Genomic DNA, 19,473 nt, shown 5'->3' with positions numbered 1-19,473 from the left:
AGGCATTTTGCTACAGAAGAGACTTAACTGAATTGTACAATAGATTTTTATGAACTACTGAATTTAGAGGAAGAGTATTGGAATGAACTGCAATAGCCACCTGCATGTGCAATGCATCTGTGTCAGGCAGTACAGACTGATTTAACTGGTTTAGGCTTCAGTACCAAAACAGGCTATTGGATTTTTCCACCACTTTGATAGCTGCTTGCTATCAAAACTACATTAGCCTATCAGTAGCCTCTATTACTGCTCTTTAGTGCCTGTAATGATTTGTTCTTCTATAATGAGCCATGCCTAGTTGTACTGTTAGAACTACACAGAGTCACAGAATCATTAAATCATAGAATCATTAAGGTTGGAAAAGACCGCCAAGATCATCAAGTCCAACCGTCAACCAGACACCACCATGCCTACTAAACCATGTCCAGAAGTGCCATGTCTACATGTTTTTTGAACACCTCCAAGGATGGTGACTCCACCACCTCTCTGGGAAGCCTGTTCCAATGCTTGACCACTCTTTCAGTAAAGAAATTTCTCCTAATATCCAATCCAAACCTCCCCGGCACAACTTGAGAGCATTTCCTCTCATCCTATCCCTTGTTGCTTGGCAGAAGAGACCAACACCCACCTCGCTATAACCTCCTTTCAGGCAGCTGTATAGAGCAATAAGGTTTCCCCTCAGCCTCCTCTTCTCCAGACTAATATGATCGGGCAGTACTCTCGTTCCCTCCCTGGCAGGGTCATAAGCAATTCACTTTTTTAGTGACCGACTAGACCATGTTGAGGCGACTCTTCTAGAGGATGTCTGCTTGCAATCTTATCTTGGTTCTAGCAGGCCATACTCCGTGGAGTATTTTAGAGCAGCAGTCCTTCTGAGCATGACTGGTCAAGAGGCATTTTTAGCTATTCTTTTTCCTCACCTTGCAATAGGAAGTACATTGGAACCCGTGTACATCATGATAAAGAAGAATACTCCACTCAGATAAAAACGAGGTAACTGAGGGTTATCTTGCATGACATGAAACAGCAATATAGCGACTTTTTCCACAAGGATAGGATCAAAAGTCAGTAATAGCTGAAATCAAACACAAGCATTTACATTAGTTGCTTGAGTAGTGCAAGTTACCTAGCCAAAATTGAAGTTTAACTAATTCAGACTTAGGACAAGACAGTAAACTTACAAGAATTTCAGTTAAAGAATACTTCAGCCCAAAAATAACAAGTTCAAATCACAGAATGTTTAAAGTTGGAAGGGACCTCTGGAGGTCATCTTGTCAACCCCCCCTGCTCAAAAACAGGGTCACCTAGAGCTGGTTGCCAAGGGCCATGTCCAGATGGCTTTTCAGTATCTCCAAGGATGGAAATATTTATTAATGAGATATTGGCTGAAACAACATGAAATTGGTAACAACACCTTGCGAAATAAACAACTGCTTGTCCAGAGATCTGCAGGATGTTACAGATGTCATTTGATGTGTTTGTCCCACTTAAAGTATTCACACAGGGAAGATGGTAGACTTTTGCTCATTTAGATACATTTTTTTCAAGAGTGGCTTACCTGAGTGATATGAGGAAGGCAAGTGCTATCTGACAACAGCCTTTTCACTCTAGGCAGAGGTCTTATAATAGCATTGTCTTGATCCCTAAAAAAAACCACACCAAACAATAGAGTGGCACAGCAGTAAGCACACACGTGCCTTTTCTCTTTCAAGAATGAACAACTTTAAGCCGTAAGTATCAGGCTATTGAGATCATATTCAGGGTCATTATTTTTTTGTTGACTTCAAAGTTTATTGTTAGACTTGATAAGTGTAGATTAATGTCATGCATTAAAGCAGCTTTGTTTTTAAGTTAAACAAAAGCCTGCCTGCAAGAGTAAGACTATGCTGCTGTGCATTAGAAATGCATATTGCTTCTGCATTCATTCTTGTAGTCCCTTTCACAATATTAGTATTGTCTCATTTACAAACTATTTGCCCACAGAATTAATTACTACTATGCAAAAGGCTCTTTAATACAGTTCATTAATGTACTACTTTGTTTTTAAGAAAAGCTTTAAAATAAAATTTATGAATTTATGTGCCTGCCAGAGAAAGTTAGCCACTTCTGCTGAAAATTAGTGTTTACCTGCTGGGAAAATATCCACACATTGTGATGAGCATGTTGAGTACAAGCGTGGCAAGGTCAGTCTCATTCAACACAGGCTGGCCGCTGGCAAGCAAGCACCACTTCAGCTGAGGGATAACCTGTAATGGTCGCCAGCCATCCATACCTTGAGCCCAGCAACGCGTTTTTGAAGTCAGCTTTCCACTGTTCCATAGTTCCTGCATCTATTGCAAGATTAGAGACGAATTTAGTTGATTCGGCATTCAGAGCTACCTTCACTCCTACATATTCACACTCAAGACAAGCTTTTAACTGCTGTATGGCAGACTACTATAGTTGCATGAAACACTAACGTATTTATAATTCTGTCAGGAAACACAAAGTAAAGCTGACAGATTAATTCCAGCATAATTAGGGCATGGAGGGGTACGCAGCTTTACCAAAAAGGTTGCTGTTCTTGGCACAACATCAAGTCTCTTATCTAGCTTTAATCCTTAATTAAAGAGTTACTTTGAGAATATAGTTTAGCATTGTTTACAGTTTTCCCTCTCACTATTTGAAACACGCCCTGTCACCAGGATGGAAATAATTTGTCAAGTTTGACAGTTTGAAGCTGACAGGTACCTCTTGAAAGCTGTAAGGACCACTCCTTTCCTTGTCAGCATTGCCAAAGTACCATTCTTTCTCGCTCTCCCTCTTCATATCAGGTGCCGCCTCAATCACGTTGCTCTAGAAATTGACGTTTATAAGAATAGCTTTAGCTTCAGTGCAAATATCACATTTCTACAGGAAATGTGAGAAGGACACTGTTTTTTTGGGGTTTTTTTTTTTTTGGTGTTTTTTTTTTTTAGGAATTGCCCTTCTAGCAAAGGACGAGAAGTAAGAAACAAAGGCCACATACCTGCAGAGGGACTGTAGCTCTGCTTGTGTGGAGATGTGCCAGAGTAAGCAGATCCACAAGGATTCTAATGCCATTTGAATCCATAAGGTCCTTCACATTTTTCTGTTAATGGACCAATTGAGTTAACACAAGCATTTTCTAGATGAGAGTTGTTACAAGTACTGAACAGTTTTATTCAGGTAAGAAGTGACCATGAGAAAAGTCAAATCATTCTCTAAAGTGACTAGAATGGTACCATCACCACAATATCTACATGTTTCCTTCAGCTTTCTCACCAGTAAATAGCAACTACCACATCCCAGAAAGCTATATCAAATACTGTTTTAAGACTTCCCCAAGACTTGAATTTTTGCCCAGGTTAACCCAGAAAGACTAGTTCAGGCCACTTTATACAGCTGAAAGACAGATAAGCTACTGTTACATGTATATGTCCACCTTACCTTATTAAGGATCAGCTTGTTGAGAAATAGTATCAATCTGTCCCGCTCAAGCCTATCAGTGCACTATTGCAGCAGAAGAGAACAAATTAGTGTTTGACAGCATATATTAGAAGTTGCCTTCAAAAGTCAACACAGTTGCACCTGGAAAGACCCATTTACTTTTTTCATGCCCAGGATAAAACTGCTGACTATTAAGTGTCCAGTTTCATGTGCAACCAATAAATGTAGCTTTCCGCCACAGAGGAGAGGCCTTGTTGCTCTCCACCCCACTTTGATTGCTCTCGGTCTGACACTCAAACCCACTTTTCTGGTAAATCTACTGTTCTAAAGAGACAGTGCTTGGATTCCCCAGTGAGCCGGTTAACACAAATACAAGGGAAAAAGAGAATGCTTTCAGCCAGCAGACAGACTAGGTCTTCAGTGTTACATCTGTGGTGAAGACTATCAAGACCCAACATAACAGGAGACTGCATTGGTTCAGTTTCACGTACAACAGCCTTATCTACACCCCATAGTGATGTAAGCAAAGAGCCCCCCTCCTTCAGACTGCATGGAAATGTATTTTTGCAAGCTGTATCAGTTGTCAGATATAGCTTAACAGACACTTAATAGGCAAAGTAGTTACCACTAAAAATCTAATCCATCACATGTGCACACCCAAGGCTAACATTTCACCTAAGGCTACCATTTCATTAGGTCTGGGGCTGTTGCTACTACTCTTGAACTCAGTATTTTGAAATAATGTGACATGGAACAAGGTTCTCCTCTTGAAGCTTTATGCTTCTGCATTTTTCAAAAGCAAACACAAGATTAATACCTCACAAAGTTCCTTCACACTATTTCTGTACAGCCTGAAAACCTGTTAAGGCCAACAAAACGCACATATAAAGAGACTAGTTTGAAATACTTCTATGATCAGCAGTTTTTAGTGAAACTTGAACTTCAGTCAAGGGGAGATACTAGGAATACTTGGTGACAGCATGGAAAAAAATTATTCGTGCTGCAGCTTCACATTCTATAAAACCAAAACTCAGGTTTCACAGCAACTTGAAGGATCTGAACATATGTTGGACTAGCTGTATGTTAACTACTCTATATCAAGTAATTTTAAATAATTCTTACCCTTTCTAACATCCCAACAATGTACTTAGTATCAGAAAATGGTCCTATTTCTTCATGACATCTTCCATAAACAATGGCCAATGCTTGCAGACATAAGCACTTCATATTCACTTTTGGGGTAAGCAAGAAGCGATGGTAGAGTTCATTGAAGAATTCATATCTAAGAAAGAGATGAGATTTTAGTGAAGAGAACAGAGACCCTGGGAATGAGATAGGATTTTAATAAGGTCTCACGATTTTTTGATTGCTCCACTCTCTTCAGTTTCATCTTCTTCCAGTAGCAATCTTAGATAATAATCCCCTATTTTTATTTCTTCAGAAAGGCACTCATATTTTACCTGCAACACAGAACAAGTTACTTAGCAGTAAATATTGTTTCTCCTTCATTAAGTTTTTGCTTGCATAACAACACTGTACTTGGTTGCATCCATAAACTCAGCAAGGTTAGCAACCCCTCCTACAAGTCTGAGAAATATTGAAATCAGAAAATTTGCTGTTAAAGAAACACACATCTATAAAATATATGCCATAAGCTACTGTTGCTCCCCAGAACAAATGAAGTTTCTCATCTTACTGAAATCCCAGCTTCCAGCCTTTAAGTAACTTGTTTCTAATATCAGCTGGTTTTATTAACTAAACTTGGATAATATGATGCATTCAGTGACTCAAGCTTTAATAAGTAGTTATTCCGTTGCAAAGTATTTCACTCAATGTTACTACAAGTATGAAACACAAGCATGACTTAATTACTAGTTATACTTGCTATTATGCTGGGTAATAAAAGCCTAGAGGCATCAGTATACACACCAAGAAGCTGAAGTGAAATTGCACAGTGAGAGCCATCATTAACTTCAGAGCAACTACATTAAATTTAACCATATACCTCAATTCTCAGTGGTTTTAAGCATTTGGCAAGCACCTCATTTAGAGGTACCTCTAAGATATCACAAAAGCTGCTCTCCACAGTGGTTTTTCTTATCTGTAGTTTGCAGACCACTGTCACGAGACCACATAAAGTTACCTCCAGATTTGATCACAGCACATGATACAAAGACATCCCACTAACCAGTACACTTCCAGAGCAATCTCAAGCCACCATCCCCCTGCCAAAGTGACAGGTTCTACAGCTGACAAAAACCTTTGTCACCACTACACAGTTAGTTCAAATACTTACAGCATAGCCTGATAAAGTATTCATTTAAAATATTTAAAAGCACATCTGAGACAGCAGCTGTTCAAAGACCATGTTACAGAAACCCCCCAAGCCGGTCCCAAAGTATCCTGGGCTGTAACTGCAAGAATGCTAGTGATACATTCCAGTAGCATAAGCCACATAGGAGCGCAAAGTGCAGGTGGGAAGCCTACATTACTAAGTTTCAGATCTGTACTTTCTGCCCCAGTTAGCACTGCTAAAGTACAGAGACAGAGTTGGGATAGCAAACACAGCGACACCCAAAGTCCTGCGCCGTACCCATACCTGAAGGAAATTTTGAAAGCTAAATGCCAGTGGAAAAAATACCAGTCCAAACCCAAACTTAGTTATTCACTGCATCAAGGTGAGAAGTAATCTGCAGCTGTGTGATAGGGGTAAGTTGCATACATAAAATAGATGTCTTGCAATTCCTTCTGATTTGCCAGAGTAGTCAACTGATAATTCCTCAAAAGCAGCAGTTTACTCTTGTTTTGCTAGTAGCACTCTGTTCAAGTTTCGACTAGAAAGCTGTACTGTGACAAGGGTGGCATTGGGAATATCTAATAATATCTTACAGAACTCAAGTGTGGCCTTGCTTTGCTTTAGCATTACATATTAAACTGTGTGGAACCATAACAATACTGGAGATAAAAGCAGAGTACAGAAAGTGTTTATTAGCACATTACTTGAAGGCATCTTCCAAGTTGTTTTGAGAAAGCCAATTAGGACCATACCAATTGCTTTGCAGAAGCCTGGAAGGCTATTTTGACTTTAGGTACTGCTGTTCCTAGAATACGAAAACAGTATCCCCAATCTATCATTTACAGAGCAGCATGGTTTTAGCCACATAACCTTCTTGTGGTTTGGCAACCCGGTATTTAACAACCTTAGAATCACTGAGAAGGATGCAAATAAAGACAAGGAACTTCCTATCAGAACGAAGAGACTTGTGAAACTACGCAAAAGAAGTCAGTCACACTCAGGAACAAGTATGAACTGTCTTGACAACAACATAACACCAACTCTTCTCTTTTCCTCTTAATGCAAGAATACATCAAGGGTTCTGATCATTGCACCCCTACAGTGTCATTTGCCAGGCTGAAGAGTTTTCAGTTTTGCAAAGCGACACTGGACAACAGTACCCACTCACAGCCTCACGCCTTAGCAGTTTATTCCATAACCACAAAAGAATTTTAGCTTGCAGTCAGGGATTGCCAGCACAAGATTCACTCATGTAGTCAAAGACAGAAAAGTGACATTTTAAGTAGACATATTTTACATATGCAGTTTCTCCTACAGTGGGTCATTTACCTCAAACTCCTGATGGTTCCATGAGATAACATTAGCACTACCAAGCTCTCTGTCAATATTAAATGCTCTCATCTCAGACTCGAGAGTATCTCTCAGTTCTTCCCGTGTTTTGAAGTTCCAAATCAAGTTGGATCTAGCATGATCCTGAAGAAATCTAAGAAAGAAGTTACATAGTTTAAACCCCTCAAAAAGATTACCTGAAAGGCAGACAAGACTCAGCTGGCAAGCTAGAGAAGATTAGCATTACTGGGCCTTAATTAGAAGGCGCTGAGTAGCCATCTCTAGTTTGCCACAGTTATTATGGTTGTTCACTTGTACAGTGTTTTCATAGTCATGGAGGACAGCCTAGACTAAAGCATGCCTGTTGTGATCCCTTTTGGCTCAATTTCTTATCAGCATACAGTTTATGGCCAGGAGACATTCAAGCTATTCATCGTATCTGCCAGGAAGGGCTACAAGCGCACAATAACCTAGGGCAGCAGACATGCACTTGATATGTGCATGTTTTAAACAAAAAAAGTAGTTCATGCAGGAAAATAGAAGTTGATGTCTCAGGTGTCACAAGACAGTCAGTGGACATTCTTCAGTGGCAGTTACAAAACAGCCTTTGGATCCAGAGACTGGCTGAGAACAGTACTTTAATACTCAAAGTTTAGGAGCATGCGAATCTTCCTTTCGTGTGACACTTGTGCAGAACGGCCTGTATTTGACCTTCAGAAACACTAAGCACCAAATCAAACAGGTAAGCTTACGGAATTTCCCCAAGCTTGCTTTCGTAGGGTTTGTTGAATAGTCAAGCTTTATTAGTCCATTTAACTTAACACCCCTAGCCAAAGTAAAGTGATAATATCTTTTTTTCAGATGGAGGCCCCTCCCTTGTAAACTTTGACAGTTTTAAGAACTCACAGGGAAGCAAGCTGCATTTAGGATCTGTGGCACTATTTGAAACCCAGCATCCATGTGTTTTCTCTTCATCTGCCTTAAATTCATTTTTATTCCACTTCAAGTTAAAACATCTTGAGTAGCTTACATGTTGATGCACCACCACACTACAATGATTTTCAGTGCTACTTTGCTTAGCCTTCAAAATTGTGCAGATCTGCACCTGTGGTTTGTTATTCACTCTTCTTTTTGATTCAAGGGAAAAAAAGATGTAGTTTGCTAACATTTGAGAATCTTTCCAAGTCCCCCCCTTTCTTAAACACCAGCTAAATCCTTAAGTATACCTCAGGATTTCATTTTTCACAAATTCCTGTTACAAAGCACTTGCACTGTTTCAAGGTAGACAGAAGTTGGAATCAAGACAGAGCAACTGAGAAGATATTGAAAATATCCAGGTAACAACTTGTATCTGAGACCACCATATTAAACTTAGTATTTTACCTGTAATAGAAGAGATCCCAGTTTGCTTCTATTTTTATTCTTTGGCGTCGTTTCCTTAATATCACTGGCTTTTGAATAATGTTCTGCAAAAGAGCCAAATTTAAGAAGTCAGTGGAAACAGATACTCCTCCTTTTCCCCTTTTAAAATAAAAAGCCGTGTTTTTTTTAACTCTTTCAAAAGCCACACTAAGTTAAGCCTCATTAATAGGGTCTCCTTTTCTAAGTAGTAGCAGCAACAGACTTTCACAAGCGTTATTTACACAAAGTTAAATCATGCTAGAGAAACTTTCAGCTGTTGAACAAGTCATTCATTTAGAAGCACATTATCCCTGAGAAAAGCTTAGTTCCCATCACCATAAAGCATTCATCAGCTCCAAAGCTGATCTAGGGGAAAACCCACAACAAGAATGCTTTGCTCTTGAAAGGAAATAACTAGAGCAAGCCACAAAAGTGAGTCACAAACCTGACTTGACCACTGAAAGGTTCCCTAGTTCGATCAAGCATGACATCGTTATACTCTACATGAGGTACCACATGCAAGCAGAATTCTGAGCAACACAATCCACGCAAGTGGCAGAGATATACAGACTCACCATATTGTTTCTGTCCTGATTGTGATGGAAAGTTGGAAGAAAAAGAAAAGGTACATTTAACAAGCCACAGCCACTGAAGTAATTCAAAGTGGTAATACCAAACTTGCAAATACCTTTTCCAAGCTACATTTCAATACATTTACTGTGAAATTAAACAGCTCGGAAATCCAGATGGAAAAATGATTGTTTAAACTCAGTATCTAGACAAGGTGTTTAAAGTGCAATTTGCCCTTCCACTACCATTTTCCACATTTCTCCATTAAAGCTTTGTTTTGAACCTAGTTCACCATTATTCCAGAAATATAACCTGTCAAAATTCTGCACCACAGTCTACATCAAACTTGAGCTCATTTTTACCATGTTAAGGTTTTCCTAAATTAAAGCCTATTGTAACATCAGGTCAAGTACAAAGACAGGCATTTTCAATACTCTGTATTGCATTGCTCTTTTCATCCTTCCGTGCATATATACTAGTTTGTTTCATTTCCAGAATGCATAAAGACAAGCTTAGTCAGGAGACTGAAGAAAGTTAAGGGAAATGCCTCAGAATTCAAAGAGTTTGTCATACAGAACATGACAATAAAATTAAAATAAAAAGGAGACCAACAGTAAGAACTCCAGCAGTGCTTGAGCTATCCTCATTACAATATCAGATCAAAACAGTCATTTATCACTTCAATCTTAACCGTGGTTTTACATATAATCTTATGTTGCAATTTAAGCACCGAGATACCTACATTCAAGATAACTCTAAGATTCTTCAGGCAAGTTCCATAACTAAGATACTATGCACATCCTTTTGGACACAAAGAATATTCATAGTTTCTTCCAAATGTATTTCAAAAACTGGTTTTGCCATATTTCAAGGAATTTCCCATTCTCCTCTAGAGTTATCTTGGAAGAAATGCACATAAACTGCAGTCCAGTTTGATAAGGTTGGCTAAAGCTTAAAACATATGCTGAAGGAATCCAATTGCCTGCTTTACATTCTCCCTGTGATCTACTTCTAACCGAAGAAGAGTAGTAGTAGTAAGAGGCAGAGAGTTTGCTAAAAGGAAGCAGATCTATGAAGTTTCTCACATTCCTGCACTTTATTACTGACAAAACTTCGCTCAAATTTCATGGAGCTATAGATGTTCCTCTCTGTACTTGTCAAGTTGCTGTAACAGAGTTTCAAATGCTTTTACCTCTTTTTGAGCTATGCCCATTCTGTCCCTCCAATGCATCAAGACCAGATCCACCTTCTCTTTGGCAAATTTTTCAACTTCCTTCGCAGCTTTTCCAGCCAGTCTCTGCCACTCCGGTACTTTATTAAACTTGCCATATTGATCCTGCAGAATAAATCCTATTAGTTATTTGCAGTTGCTGGTCTATCAACATGTTTGATGCAGGTCAATGCAATAGTCAAATGTCTGTATTAGAAAATTCACTAAGACTGTACATCTATATAACAGAAGAGGTAAGACCACTATATTTACTTACAGTTGCAATTTTTAAGTTATCTCTAACATGCATCCTATCAGCATCTTTTTCAGGAACAGGATCAGCACTGTCAAGGTACGCCAGCAAACCTGGTGGCTAAAAACATTTAAAAACAGTGTGAACACATGTGCCTAACGGAACTGAAACCACCACAGTAAGTAACAAGATAATTTCTTTAAATTAGATATTTCAAAACAGAATTTATAATCTACTCTAAAACAAGTATGTAAAGCTACAGCAGCTTTTTGCTTTTATTAGTGAAATGCCACGATCCTCAACAGAGGCACATAATTAGCTTCAGTACAGCTCTTGCCTATATCACATTTCTTAAAGGAGCACTTAATGAAGCTAAGGACTGCAGGAAGAGAGTTGATCCCGCTGCAATATTGAGGGGGATGAATACTGTAACACTAGAATCCACTCATATCCTCCAATATTGCTTGAACATTGCATGTGACATTAGAGATAAGAATCTGATTTGACTAAACCTTCTAGAAGGCAGCGACCAAGATGAAGACAGTTTGCTCTGCCAGAAATGAAGGAACTGCTATTTTGAATTTAAAAGTTGGTATTTTTTTCAGAATTAGTAATTCCTTAGAACACTATTCTTTGAATTAGTTTCACTGAAGTAACTTAAGCAAGAACCTTTCAGGAGGCTGTAAGGGTGAAATAAATATATGTATTAGCTGATACTTCCTATGTTATCTATGTTATAAGCAAACAATGTTGGACAGGCATGAAAGCACAGACAGAACTGTTGCCTTAATTTCTTACTGGCACTAAGCATTAGGAACTATGTTTACTATGTCTCCTACATTTTCGTCCTTTTAATAGAGAAAAAAAAGTCAGACGCCTTATTTTTAAGTTGTGTGTCATACACCATTTTTAAAAGTAGCAGGAAAGTCACAGAATACTTTAAGAATCAGAGATGTTTTGTACTAGCCATCGATGTCCTTCAAACAGCAGATGCCAGACTAGACTTCCTACTTGAAAGGGAAAGGGAATGTGTTTAACATATAGACTATCCCAAGTCTTCTAATACTACAGACTTTCAGATTTCATTTTTTCCGTACTCCATATCCCATTTTTACTCACCAAAATACGTTTCAACAAATTCATAGCAGTTTTGTTCTCAGCTGTCCAGAGGCCAACCAAATGTCTACTTAACTGCCTGAAAAAGCCATTGAAATTAACAAATCACAGGTTAGAATTTTAAACATATTTTAAACCACTAAACTGACACCCTTACCATGCTGGTGAAATGAAGATGAGCAAGAGCTTTGTGCTCTTGAGCAAGTAAGAGCACAAAGCATTATATTGTTCCAGTTCAAGTATATGCTTAGCATGCTTTAAAGTGTTGCCTTTAAGAAGTTCCAGTGAAGTTAGTGGGACAGTAGCAGCACATGCTTTTTGATCTAGACCTCAAAAGAACACTTGAGCAATAGAGCAGAAACTAAACATCTAATGACCAAGTGTACGATTTACTTGATCAACTTAAGTTACAGTTAAAGTTAAGAGTCCAGAAGCCATCAAGAACTGTTAAATGCTCTACTTGAAGCTCTTAATACCAGTTATTGGCTAGGAAAGCCTTTTTGGGAGCCTGCCTTATATGCCAACTGTTGGCAGAAAGCATCATTTCTCACCAGGGTTCTACTGTATTGAACCAAAGCATTGCTTACAAGCAAGTCATAAGTAGTAGCTCCAAACAGAATAGTATGACAGAAGGTTTCATACTAGCTCTCCCCTGAATGACATACAGTGGCAACAAGATTCACTTGTCACTACATTACTTAGCAACTCTAAGGGCTTCAGGAACAAATGCATTTAAGACTTCTATAATCTTGTATTTGGGTGGAAATAGTTGAATTATCACTCATCCTCCTCAGCATGCCCTCAAGGCCCAGTCTCAGAGCTCAGAAGTTGTACTAATTGCTGAATTCATGGAATGATTCCTGTATGAGGTGACTTCTCTCTAAGATGGGATGGGTGACCCTAACTGCATGCAAGATGCCTGAAGTGTGCACGCCAGAATTTATACAGTTGTATAAAGTTGAACCTCCTTACGTGTTCCAGACATTCTACTTGCCTTTTCTTTTCCTGAATGTTTTCAGAAAAAGCTAAAAATCAAAACCTGAGCCTTTAGTGAATAACCAACCCAAGTCCCATTTTGGAAAAAAATAATTAAAGGTCTATTAAGTGGCTGCAGTCTCAGCTGAAGCTTGCTCTACTTAACACACCAGCTGCTGGAGAAAATATTCTCCTAAAGAACTGCAAGTTTTCTTCCTTGACCTCCCAATGTTCCTAATGTTAGTGAGGCCATTACTTAAGACTTTTTAAAGATAAGATATCAAGTGAGACTGACATACCTATTTGTAAGCATCCTCTGATCTGTGCTTATTGTAAACATAGCAGTGTGCAAGTGACGAGGTAAGGCACCTTCACTGAGGGCAAGATCTTGCATTTTGGTAGCAATCTCTTTGTCTCCTTCCTTTGGAAACAGGGCAAGATGATTACTAAAGAAAGAATCTTAGTTAAGCTGCTTTTATCTTAGTCTACAGTTCCAAGGCCTTTTTCACCATCAATTTTGTCAACTAATATCCAACACCCAGAAGTTATAGTATGACAGGCTTTAAGTGCAAGTTCTCAACAGCAACTGATCAAAGTCATAGTAAAGCCATGGATGAGCTAATTGGTGGTTATATCTACAAGGACAGTAACTGTATTAATAGGGCAAGGTGCCTGTCTCCTGTCATAGATCAGGAGGCTGGCAGTACATTTACAAGCACCACTTCCACATCACAACTGTAAATTAGGGTTAAACAAGTGACAGCCACAAGTATTCACTTGTTGCTTGACTTTGGTCAACAGTAGTCATTTAAGAATAACCAGTGCTGTTTGGTTTAGCCACACAGGTAAGACGGTCACTCAGTCAAGATACATTGGTTGCAATGAGTAACTAAGAAAAAGCTTTCACTGCATTTTTACTTGCCCATGTCCCACTGTAGTTCAAATGACAGAAGTTGCAATAAACAGCATAGCAATTTCTAGCTAATGTTATCAGGTATATCAATGGAAACTTGTGGATTTATAATACCTCTATTTCAAGTGTTCATTCACTTCCATTCCAAGAAAGTACTAGATGCAATTCAGATGCATAAGCCATTGTGATACAATGAGGCAGTAACTTTAGCCCTGAATTTCAACACAGGAAGTGTCGAGAGTCAGCTAGCAAGGTCACCCTGCAACAATCATGAGCAGCTCTTGAGAAGTATGGACTTGGCCCATACATCATGTGGTATGGAAACTAACAAAGCCAAATCATCCTTTGTTGAAGCAGAAAGAGGAAGAACAGAGGCTGACATCACTAGTCTGCTCTGGGACAATACTGCCTGCTAATCTCAGTTCCATTCCATCTGGCAATGCATTCCAGGAAATATGGCCTCTCCTCCTCGAGAGGCCCTCTGTAACATGCAGAAGCCTGGTGGCTCTGAGATGCGTGACTGAGCTACAAACAACATTAACAGCCAAACCTTGACTGCAGTATGAAAACATGCAAGGCACTACCTAACGTCCCAACTCACATGCCTTCCAACCCCCCAAGTGCAAGATAAAGCAAGTTGCTATATTAAACCACTTGCAATTAAGGGGTGTTCTGTTCCTCACCTTCCCCCCGCCCCCAAGAAAAGCTAATATAACAAACTTCTATCGGTAAGCAACTGCATTTTCAAAATAGACAATACATATTCAGTATGCTATCCCAGGTAACACTGATAAAAGTCTCACCTCTATTATTGCCTTCATTACCAAACCTGCTCCTTTCACAATTGCCATGGAAGGGTGCTAAAATAGAATGTTGACAAAATAATTACTCAAGTGCAAAATTCAAAGATTAGATCATCTATGATTCAGTTTCCTTAACTCATCTACATGGCTGTTCTACCTCCAGTTCTGGGCAAAAGTTAATCTTTCAGTTTTGTGAAAGTTATCCCTAGGAAGAGTTCCTATCCTCTCATGCAACTATCAGATGCCTCCTTGGCACTGAACAGCAGCATATACCAGAGAAGCTGGAATAATGCTGGGGAAACTGACAAAAGCTGACATTAACCAAGAAGCAGAAGGGCATACTGTTTTTACAGAAAGCAAGCACTGACATTTTAGCTAAATATCTTTGAATTCTTATAGGTTTACTACTGAAGATGATGTTACTCTTGTTTTTTAACTCAATTCTCATTTATTGAGAGAGAAACAAAGGGTGGCAAATTCTCCAAAGAAAGGAAGATCTGTGCATCTGCTGATCTAGATTTAACTGGTATTTTAAACCATTTCTAGAAACAAGGCTTAGGCAGTCTATTGTACAACGATTTGGTGTATCATTCACTATAGAATAACCACCTTAACCTAGTATCTGAAGGTAAAGCAATTAGGTTACTAAAAATCTCACCAAGATAGACAAGGTTTAGGCACATTAACTGCTGAACAGTAGACAAATTTGTCTTTCAGGAGAACAAGGAAGTTCATGTTCAGTGACTACCTAAGGCCTCTGATTAAAAAAAACACTTACCTGAAAGAGCTTAAATAGTGTTCTTCCATTAGATGCCACCATTTCCAACAACATGTCAAACTGCTGCCCCTCAGTAGTCTCACTATATGGAGCACATAGGGCAAATGTCAGGAAGTCCAGAAGCGAACTAATTACTAGGGCACCTGTCCCATGATCCTGAAATTAGGAAGACAGGTATGTAATACAGATACAGTGCTTCTCCCCTGCCTGAGAGTTTGCATGCAAGTTTTATTCAGTACTCATGATACTGAAGGTGCTCTTCCCTGTCATACCATGAAACAGTCTGCAAAAAATTACAAGTTTAAAACATGCCATTACTCTGAGTATGGCACTTCTCTGGTAAAGTATTGGCTCCTAGAGCAGATTACCTCATATACTGATGTGCTGCAAATTACTTGTTCTAGCTTTAATCCCGTAAGTACCAGTTTACACTATCCTTTTAGTTAAAAGGAACACGCAGTTTCCATATTAAAGATGCAAACATTTGTTGCATGACACAAGTTCTGCAGCATAGACAACTACATTCTATCCTGTCAAGATCCAAACCTATTTAGAAGAAACTTCAGTGCCAGACATAACTGTATTTTCTGTACTTCAGTTGCAGGTACAAATACATTCAAAGATATATCCAGGTATGACAGAAGTGTCTTCATAGCAATTAGGAAAGGCACTTAGAGCAGCTATCTGTTTTCAAAATTTGACTTACCACATGGGAATTGAATTTCTCTAGTAGATTTTCTAGAAACTTTTTTGAGGAAAGAAGGGAAGCTTTGTTTAACTGCTCCTGCCTCAAGTCGTAGTCATCATGCATGGGCTATTAAAAAAAAAAAAAGTATTCACTATACAGTTGCATTTCAACCCTCAGTTCTTAACAGTTGTAGTCCAAAAGCCTACAACAAATTTCATGTTTGAGCACACTACAAGTTGAAGGGCAGTTCCTATTTCTATATCTTTCAGTAGATTGAAGTTTACACATTCCAAAGTGAAAGAATCTGCAATTTCATACTTACACACATAAGAGCACAAAGCATGTCAATAGAGGCATGGGTGACTCCGTCATTGTTCCTTTTGAGGGCTTTCACAACCTTCACTCCTAATCGTTCTCGAAATCTTTTGAAAGGAAAGCAAAACCACAAAGATTAGAAAGGAAACAGAAATCTTAGTTTTAAGATAAAAGTCCAATCAGGGACCAGAAGTGGCATGCTTCCATTGCATTTGGCAAGCCAGTACCTTCACATTTACATAAGTTTTGAGATTCCTTGGTAGGAAAACATTAATAGACTTAACTGTTTACAACACGCTGAGAGCACATTCACCAAAACAAGGACATATTTCCCTACTTACAGGGTAGTGACAGTACAGGACACTATTCAGAGAGAAATAGAACTAAGGAGGTATGTTACTCTTCACATCAATACAGTTGCTCCATAGTCCACTGTCAGAAATATTCCAAAGAATTTTTCATTTTCAGAAGGAAGCAGAAAATCTTTCTGGTGTTCTTATGTTACCCAATTAAGACACAAACTCCAAGCAGCCTGTACTTACTGTAGGAGTACAACTCAGCTTCCTAACATCAAGTTCCATCTTGTGTTGAAATGATGATAGCAATGGCAACAACATACTTTAAGAATGAAGAACTGCCTACTTCAAGGACAGATGAAGGTGCATTTTAGAAGTTTTTCCACTAGGAAAAACATTAAATCATATTTGACTCAAGGCAGAGAGTATTTAGCAAAGGAAGAATCAGCTTTACATACTAATGATCATTTGGGATCCTCAGTTTACATTAAAGTCTGATGATGGCCTCATACTACTGGAAGCAATCATGTACAGATTCTTCCAGCCTTTTTCAGAATTGAGGCTTAACTCCAATTCTCAGTTTTAAAGATAAGACATCATCAAAATCTCAAGAACTGTTTTCACCTACTACTTCCAAGCTTGAAGAGACTTCTCACTTACTTTGGAAGCTGAGTAAAGGCAAGGAAGCCCGCTTTTGAAGCCACTAGTCGTCTTACTGCTTGGAATTGGCTTTCAAGCTCTGCATTAGATGCTGCAATATCTCCCTCTTGCGAGAGCAATGCTGTTATGGCATTATTAATGAGTTTCTCCTTGTTTTCTGAGAACAGACCCTGGTTAAAAAATAACAATTATGAATATCTTTATGCATTAACAACATCTTACGAGGATGGGCAGAGGATTTATTCTTACGTCTTGTGTAACTGCATGTAGTACCCCACTGTAGGAAATGTTAGCATTGAATCTGAACACAGCATCTGCAAAGTTACCATCTAGAAGAAGACATAACAGAAGTTAAGTGCACAGTACCTGACCAAATATCTGGATGCTTTAAAGAGCACTATAAAACCATTATTAGCTTACTTGGAGGAGCAGCCAAAAATCTCAGATGAAGGCTCTCTACTTCTTCATCTACAGGCATACTGAGTAATCCCCAACGCTGGCCTTTGTGCGTGGAAGTCATTTTCACACAGACATCTCTATTACCAGAAGCTCTCACTCCATCCAATAAGCTAGCCAGGAGAGAATCTCTGGTTGGGAGAAAGACATATGAATACAACTTAGATCAGAAAAGGGATGCCAGAGAACCAAGCTATATAGAAAAGTAGAGAAAAAAAGGTCAAACAGAATGAAGGGCAGCAATACTTGGAATCTCTTACTAAAACTGGTGCTAACAGCTCTACACCTCTGGAAGAAGTCACTGACTTTCAAGTGTTCCTTTATTCACTGTAAGAATTATTATTATTATTCACTGTCTCACACCCAGTATAGCCAGCTGCAGCCTTTCACTAAAAGGATTAACTCTGGATTATCTGTTAACGAGTTACACATGTTGTGAGCCAATTCATCCCTGTGCTTTCTGCAAACCTAACTTAGCAGGATTAGACTGCATTACAACTGCAAGTGCACTCAGGGACTACTCTGTTGGTTGTTTTAAATAGAATCAACTAAGACCACTTCAAGCAGATAGCTCAAAGGGTTTACAGCCTTCACATTTCCATATCACTTAAATTGTGCTTTCTTTCCTTCTCTGAGATATACTGCTTAACCAAGCACAACATACACAGAACAACACTCCTTATGAGAAACAGACTGTATCTAACTGTCCAACACTTTTACATGTTCATCAGAAAACTTCTGGACAGATTTGCTTAAAGTTGGGACGAAGGCAAAGCATAGAGATTTAGATCCTGTAACAAATCTTGATTTGTAAGTGGCAGACCACTAGAACCGCAAAGCTTCAAGTTAACGCTTCCGAGGGTCAGAGTTTATGGAAGCTGAGAAACTAGAAGCACTACAATCCATTCGAATTTATAACCCAGAGGAGCTCCAATTACCTTTCTGTTGAAGAGTATTTCCGAATTTGTCCTTTGATGAATTCAATGGTAAAAAGCTGGGGGTTTTCACAGTCACATACTATTGCAAATACCTAAAAATAAGAGACAAGTATCACATTCATGAAGCAGTGTTGTTGATCTACTCTACAAATTGAGGCCATCTTTTGTATACTATGGAATTCCTACTATTATCATATTTTAGAGTTTCTCTTTGAAGAAGTGGTACTGAGAAAGGTAGTGTCTTACCTCGCCTAAAGGTTTCAAAGTTGCAATGTTATAGGTAGCTGGATCTCGCTCAACTAAGCAAGCTTCTGTAAGAGCTAGTACCCTTTTCACAGGTTCCTTAAGGGGAAAAAAAAAATGTTAAGAAAGAGAATTCTTAGCACCAAAGAAGAACCAAGTAAATTCATGATACCCTTACCAAGTGTCTAGGCGTTATTTTTTGAACAACAAACTCTGCTAAAGATGTTACAGATTCATCGTTGCTGTATTTTCCAAAGCGAAGATTCAAGTATTGCTCAAATTCTAGGGATTCTTTCCTTATCCGCAGAGAAATACCTATGAAGTTACCAGCATGCTCTATTGCACTTTTGATAATTTCCTCCCTCTGCTCAGACGCAAACAGGTGCTGCAAGTTTTGACACAAGGAAAAAAAAAAAAACCCAGGTGAAAAATATTGCATAGCTCAAGAAATCACAGTTCCATAAATAATCCTCCACTATATATCTAACAGCAGAGAATCTTCCCAGCAGTTAGGCTTGCCTTTACTAAGTGCAGAGTATAAAGGGAAGAGGCATTTATTACACAAGAGATCCAATATGAGGTTTACATTTCCATTACAAACAACAACATCTATAGCAGCTATTCCTAAAGGATACTCTGCTACACATTAGTGTGACATTAAAGGAAAGGTCTGCATGACCTGCCTGCCCACCCTTGGCAACAAATCCTGACAGCCTGGCAGGAGTGAGGAGCCAGAGAACCACAGTGATAGTCTCAGCTGCTATCTGTAAGGGCGGCTATCCAGCC

The 19,473-nt window shown here is 38.9% G+C and overlaps 1 protein-coding gene across 3 annotated transcripts in view; it reads right to left on the bottom strand.

Moving 5' to 3' along the window:
• The window catches only part of DNAJC13 (DnaJ heat shock protein family (Hsp40) member C13), a 49,249-nt gene that overhangs the window by 22,008 nt on the left and 7,768 nt on the right, over positions 1-19,473 (bottom strand). For 2 of the 3 annotated variants that reach the window (XM_035895690.1, XM_035895691.1), the window contains exons 6-30: positions 18,866-19,072; positions 18,691-18,786; positions 18,445-18,536; positions 17,471-17,637; positions 17,300-17,379; positions 17,051-17,220; positions 16,102-16,201; positions 15,798-15,905; positions 15,092-15,247; positions 14,314-14,370; positions 12,897-13,018; positions 11,626-11,701; positions 10,531-10,626; positions 10,236-10,379; positions 9,049-9,063; positions 8,456-8,538; positions 7,073-7,226; positions 4,804-4,907; positions 4,570-4,729; positions 3,448-3,510; positions 3,008-3,109; positions 2,731-2,835; positions 2,128-2,330; positions 1,559-1,643; positions 921-1,075 (exon numbers count right to left, since the gene is read on the bottom strand). In XM_035895690.1, the coding sequence (XP_035751583.1) occupies positions 921-1,075; positions 1,559-1,643; positions 2,128-2,330; positions 2,731-2,835; positions 3,008-3,109; positions 3,448-3,510; positions 4,570-4,729; positions 4,804-4,907; positions 7,073-7,226; positions 8,456-8,538; positions 9,049-9,063; positions 10,236-10,379; positions 10,531-10,626; positions 11,626-11,701; positions 12,897-13,018; positions 14,314-14,370; positions 15,092-15,247; positions 15,798-15,905; positions 16,102-16,201; positions 17,051-17,220; positions 17,300-17,379; positions 17,471-17,637; positions 18,445-18,536; positions 18,691-18,786; positions 18,866-19,072 (2,900 nt within the window). The remainder of the gene's footprint in view (positions 1-920; positions 1,076-1,558; positions 1,644-2,127; positions 2,331-2,730; positions 2,836-3,007; positions 3,110-3,447; positions 3,511-4,569; positions 4,730-4,803; positions 4,908-7,072; positions 7,227-8,455; positions 8,539-9,048; positions 9,064-10,235; positions 10,380-10,530; positions 10,627-11,625; positions 11,702-12,896; positions 13,019-14,313; positions 14,371-15,091; positions 15,248-15,797; positions 15,906-16,101; positions 16,202-17,050; positions 17,221-17,299; positions 17,380-17,470; positions 17,638-18,444; positions 18,537-18,690; positions 18,787-18,865; positions 19,073-19,473) is intronic. The other variant, XM_009640182.2, reaches the window with a different exon arrangement.

Source organism: Egretta garzetta, unplaced genomic scaffold, assembly GCF_000687185.1.
Source record: "Egretta garzetta isolate BGI_Z169 unplaced genomic scaffold, ASM68718v1 scaffold96, whole genome shotgun sequence".
NCBI classification, from domain to species: domain Eukaryota; kingdom Metazoa; phylum Chordata; class Aves; order Pelecaniformes; family Ardeidae; genus Egretta; species Egretta garzetta.
The sequence above is the reverse complement of the archived record's forward strand: the minus strand, read 5'-3'. Positions and strand labels throughout refer to the sequence as shown.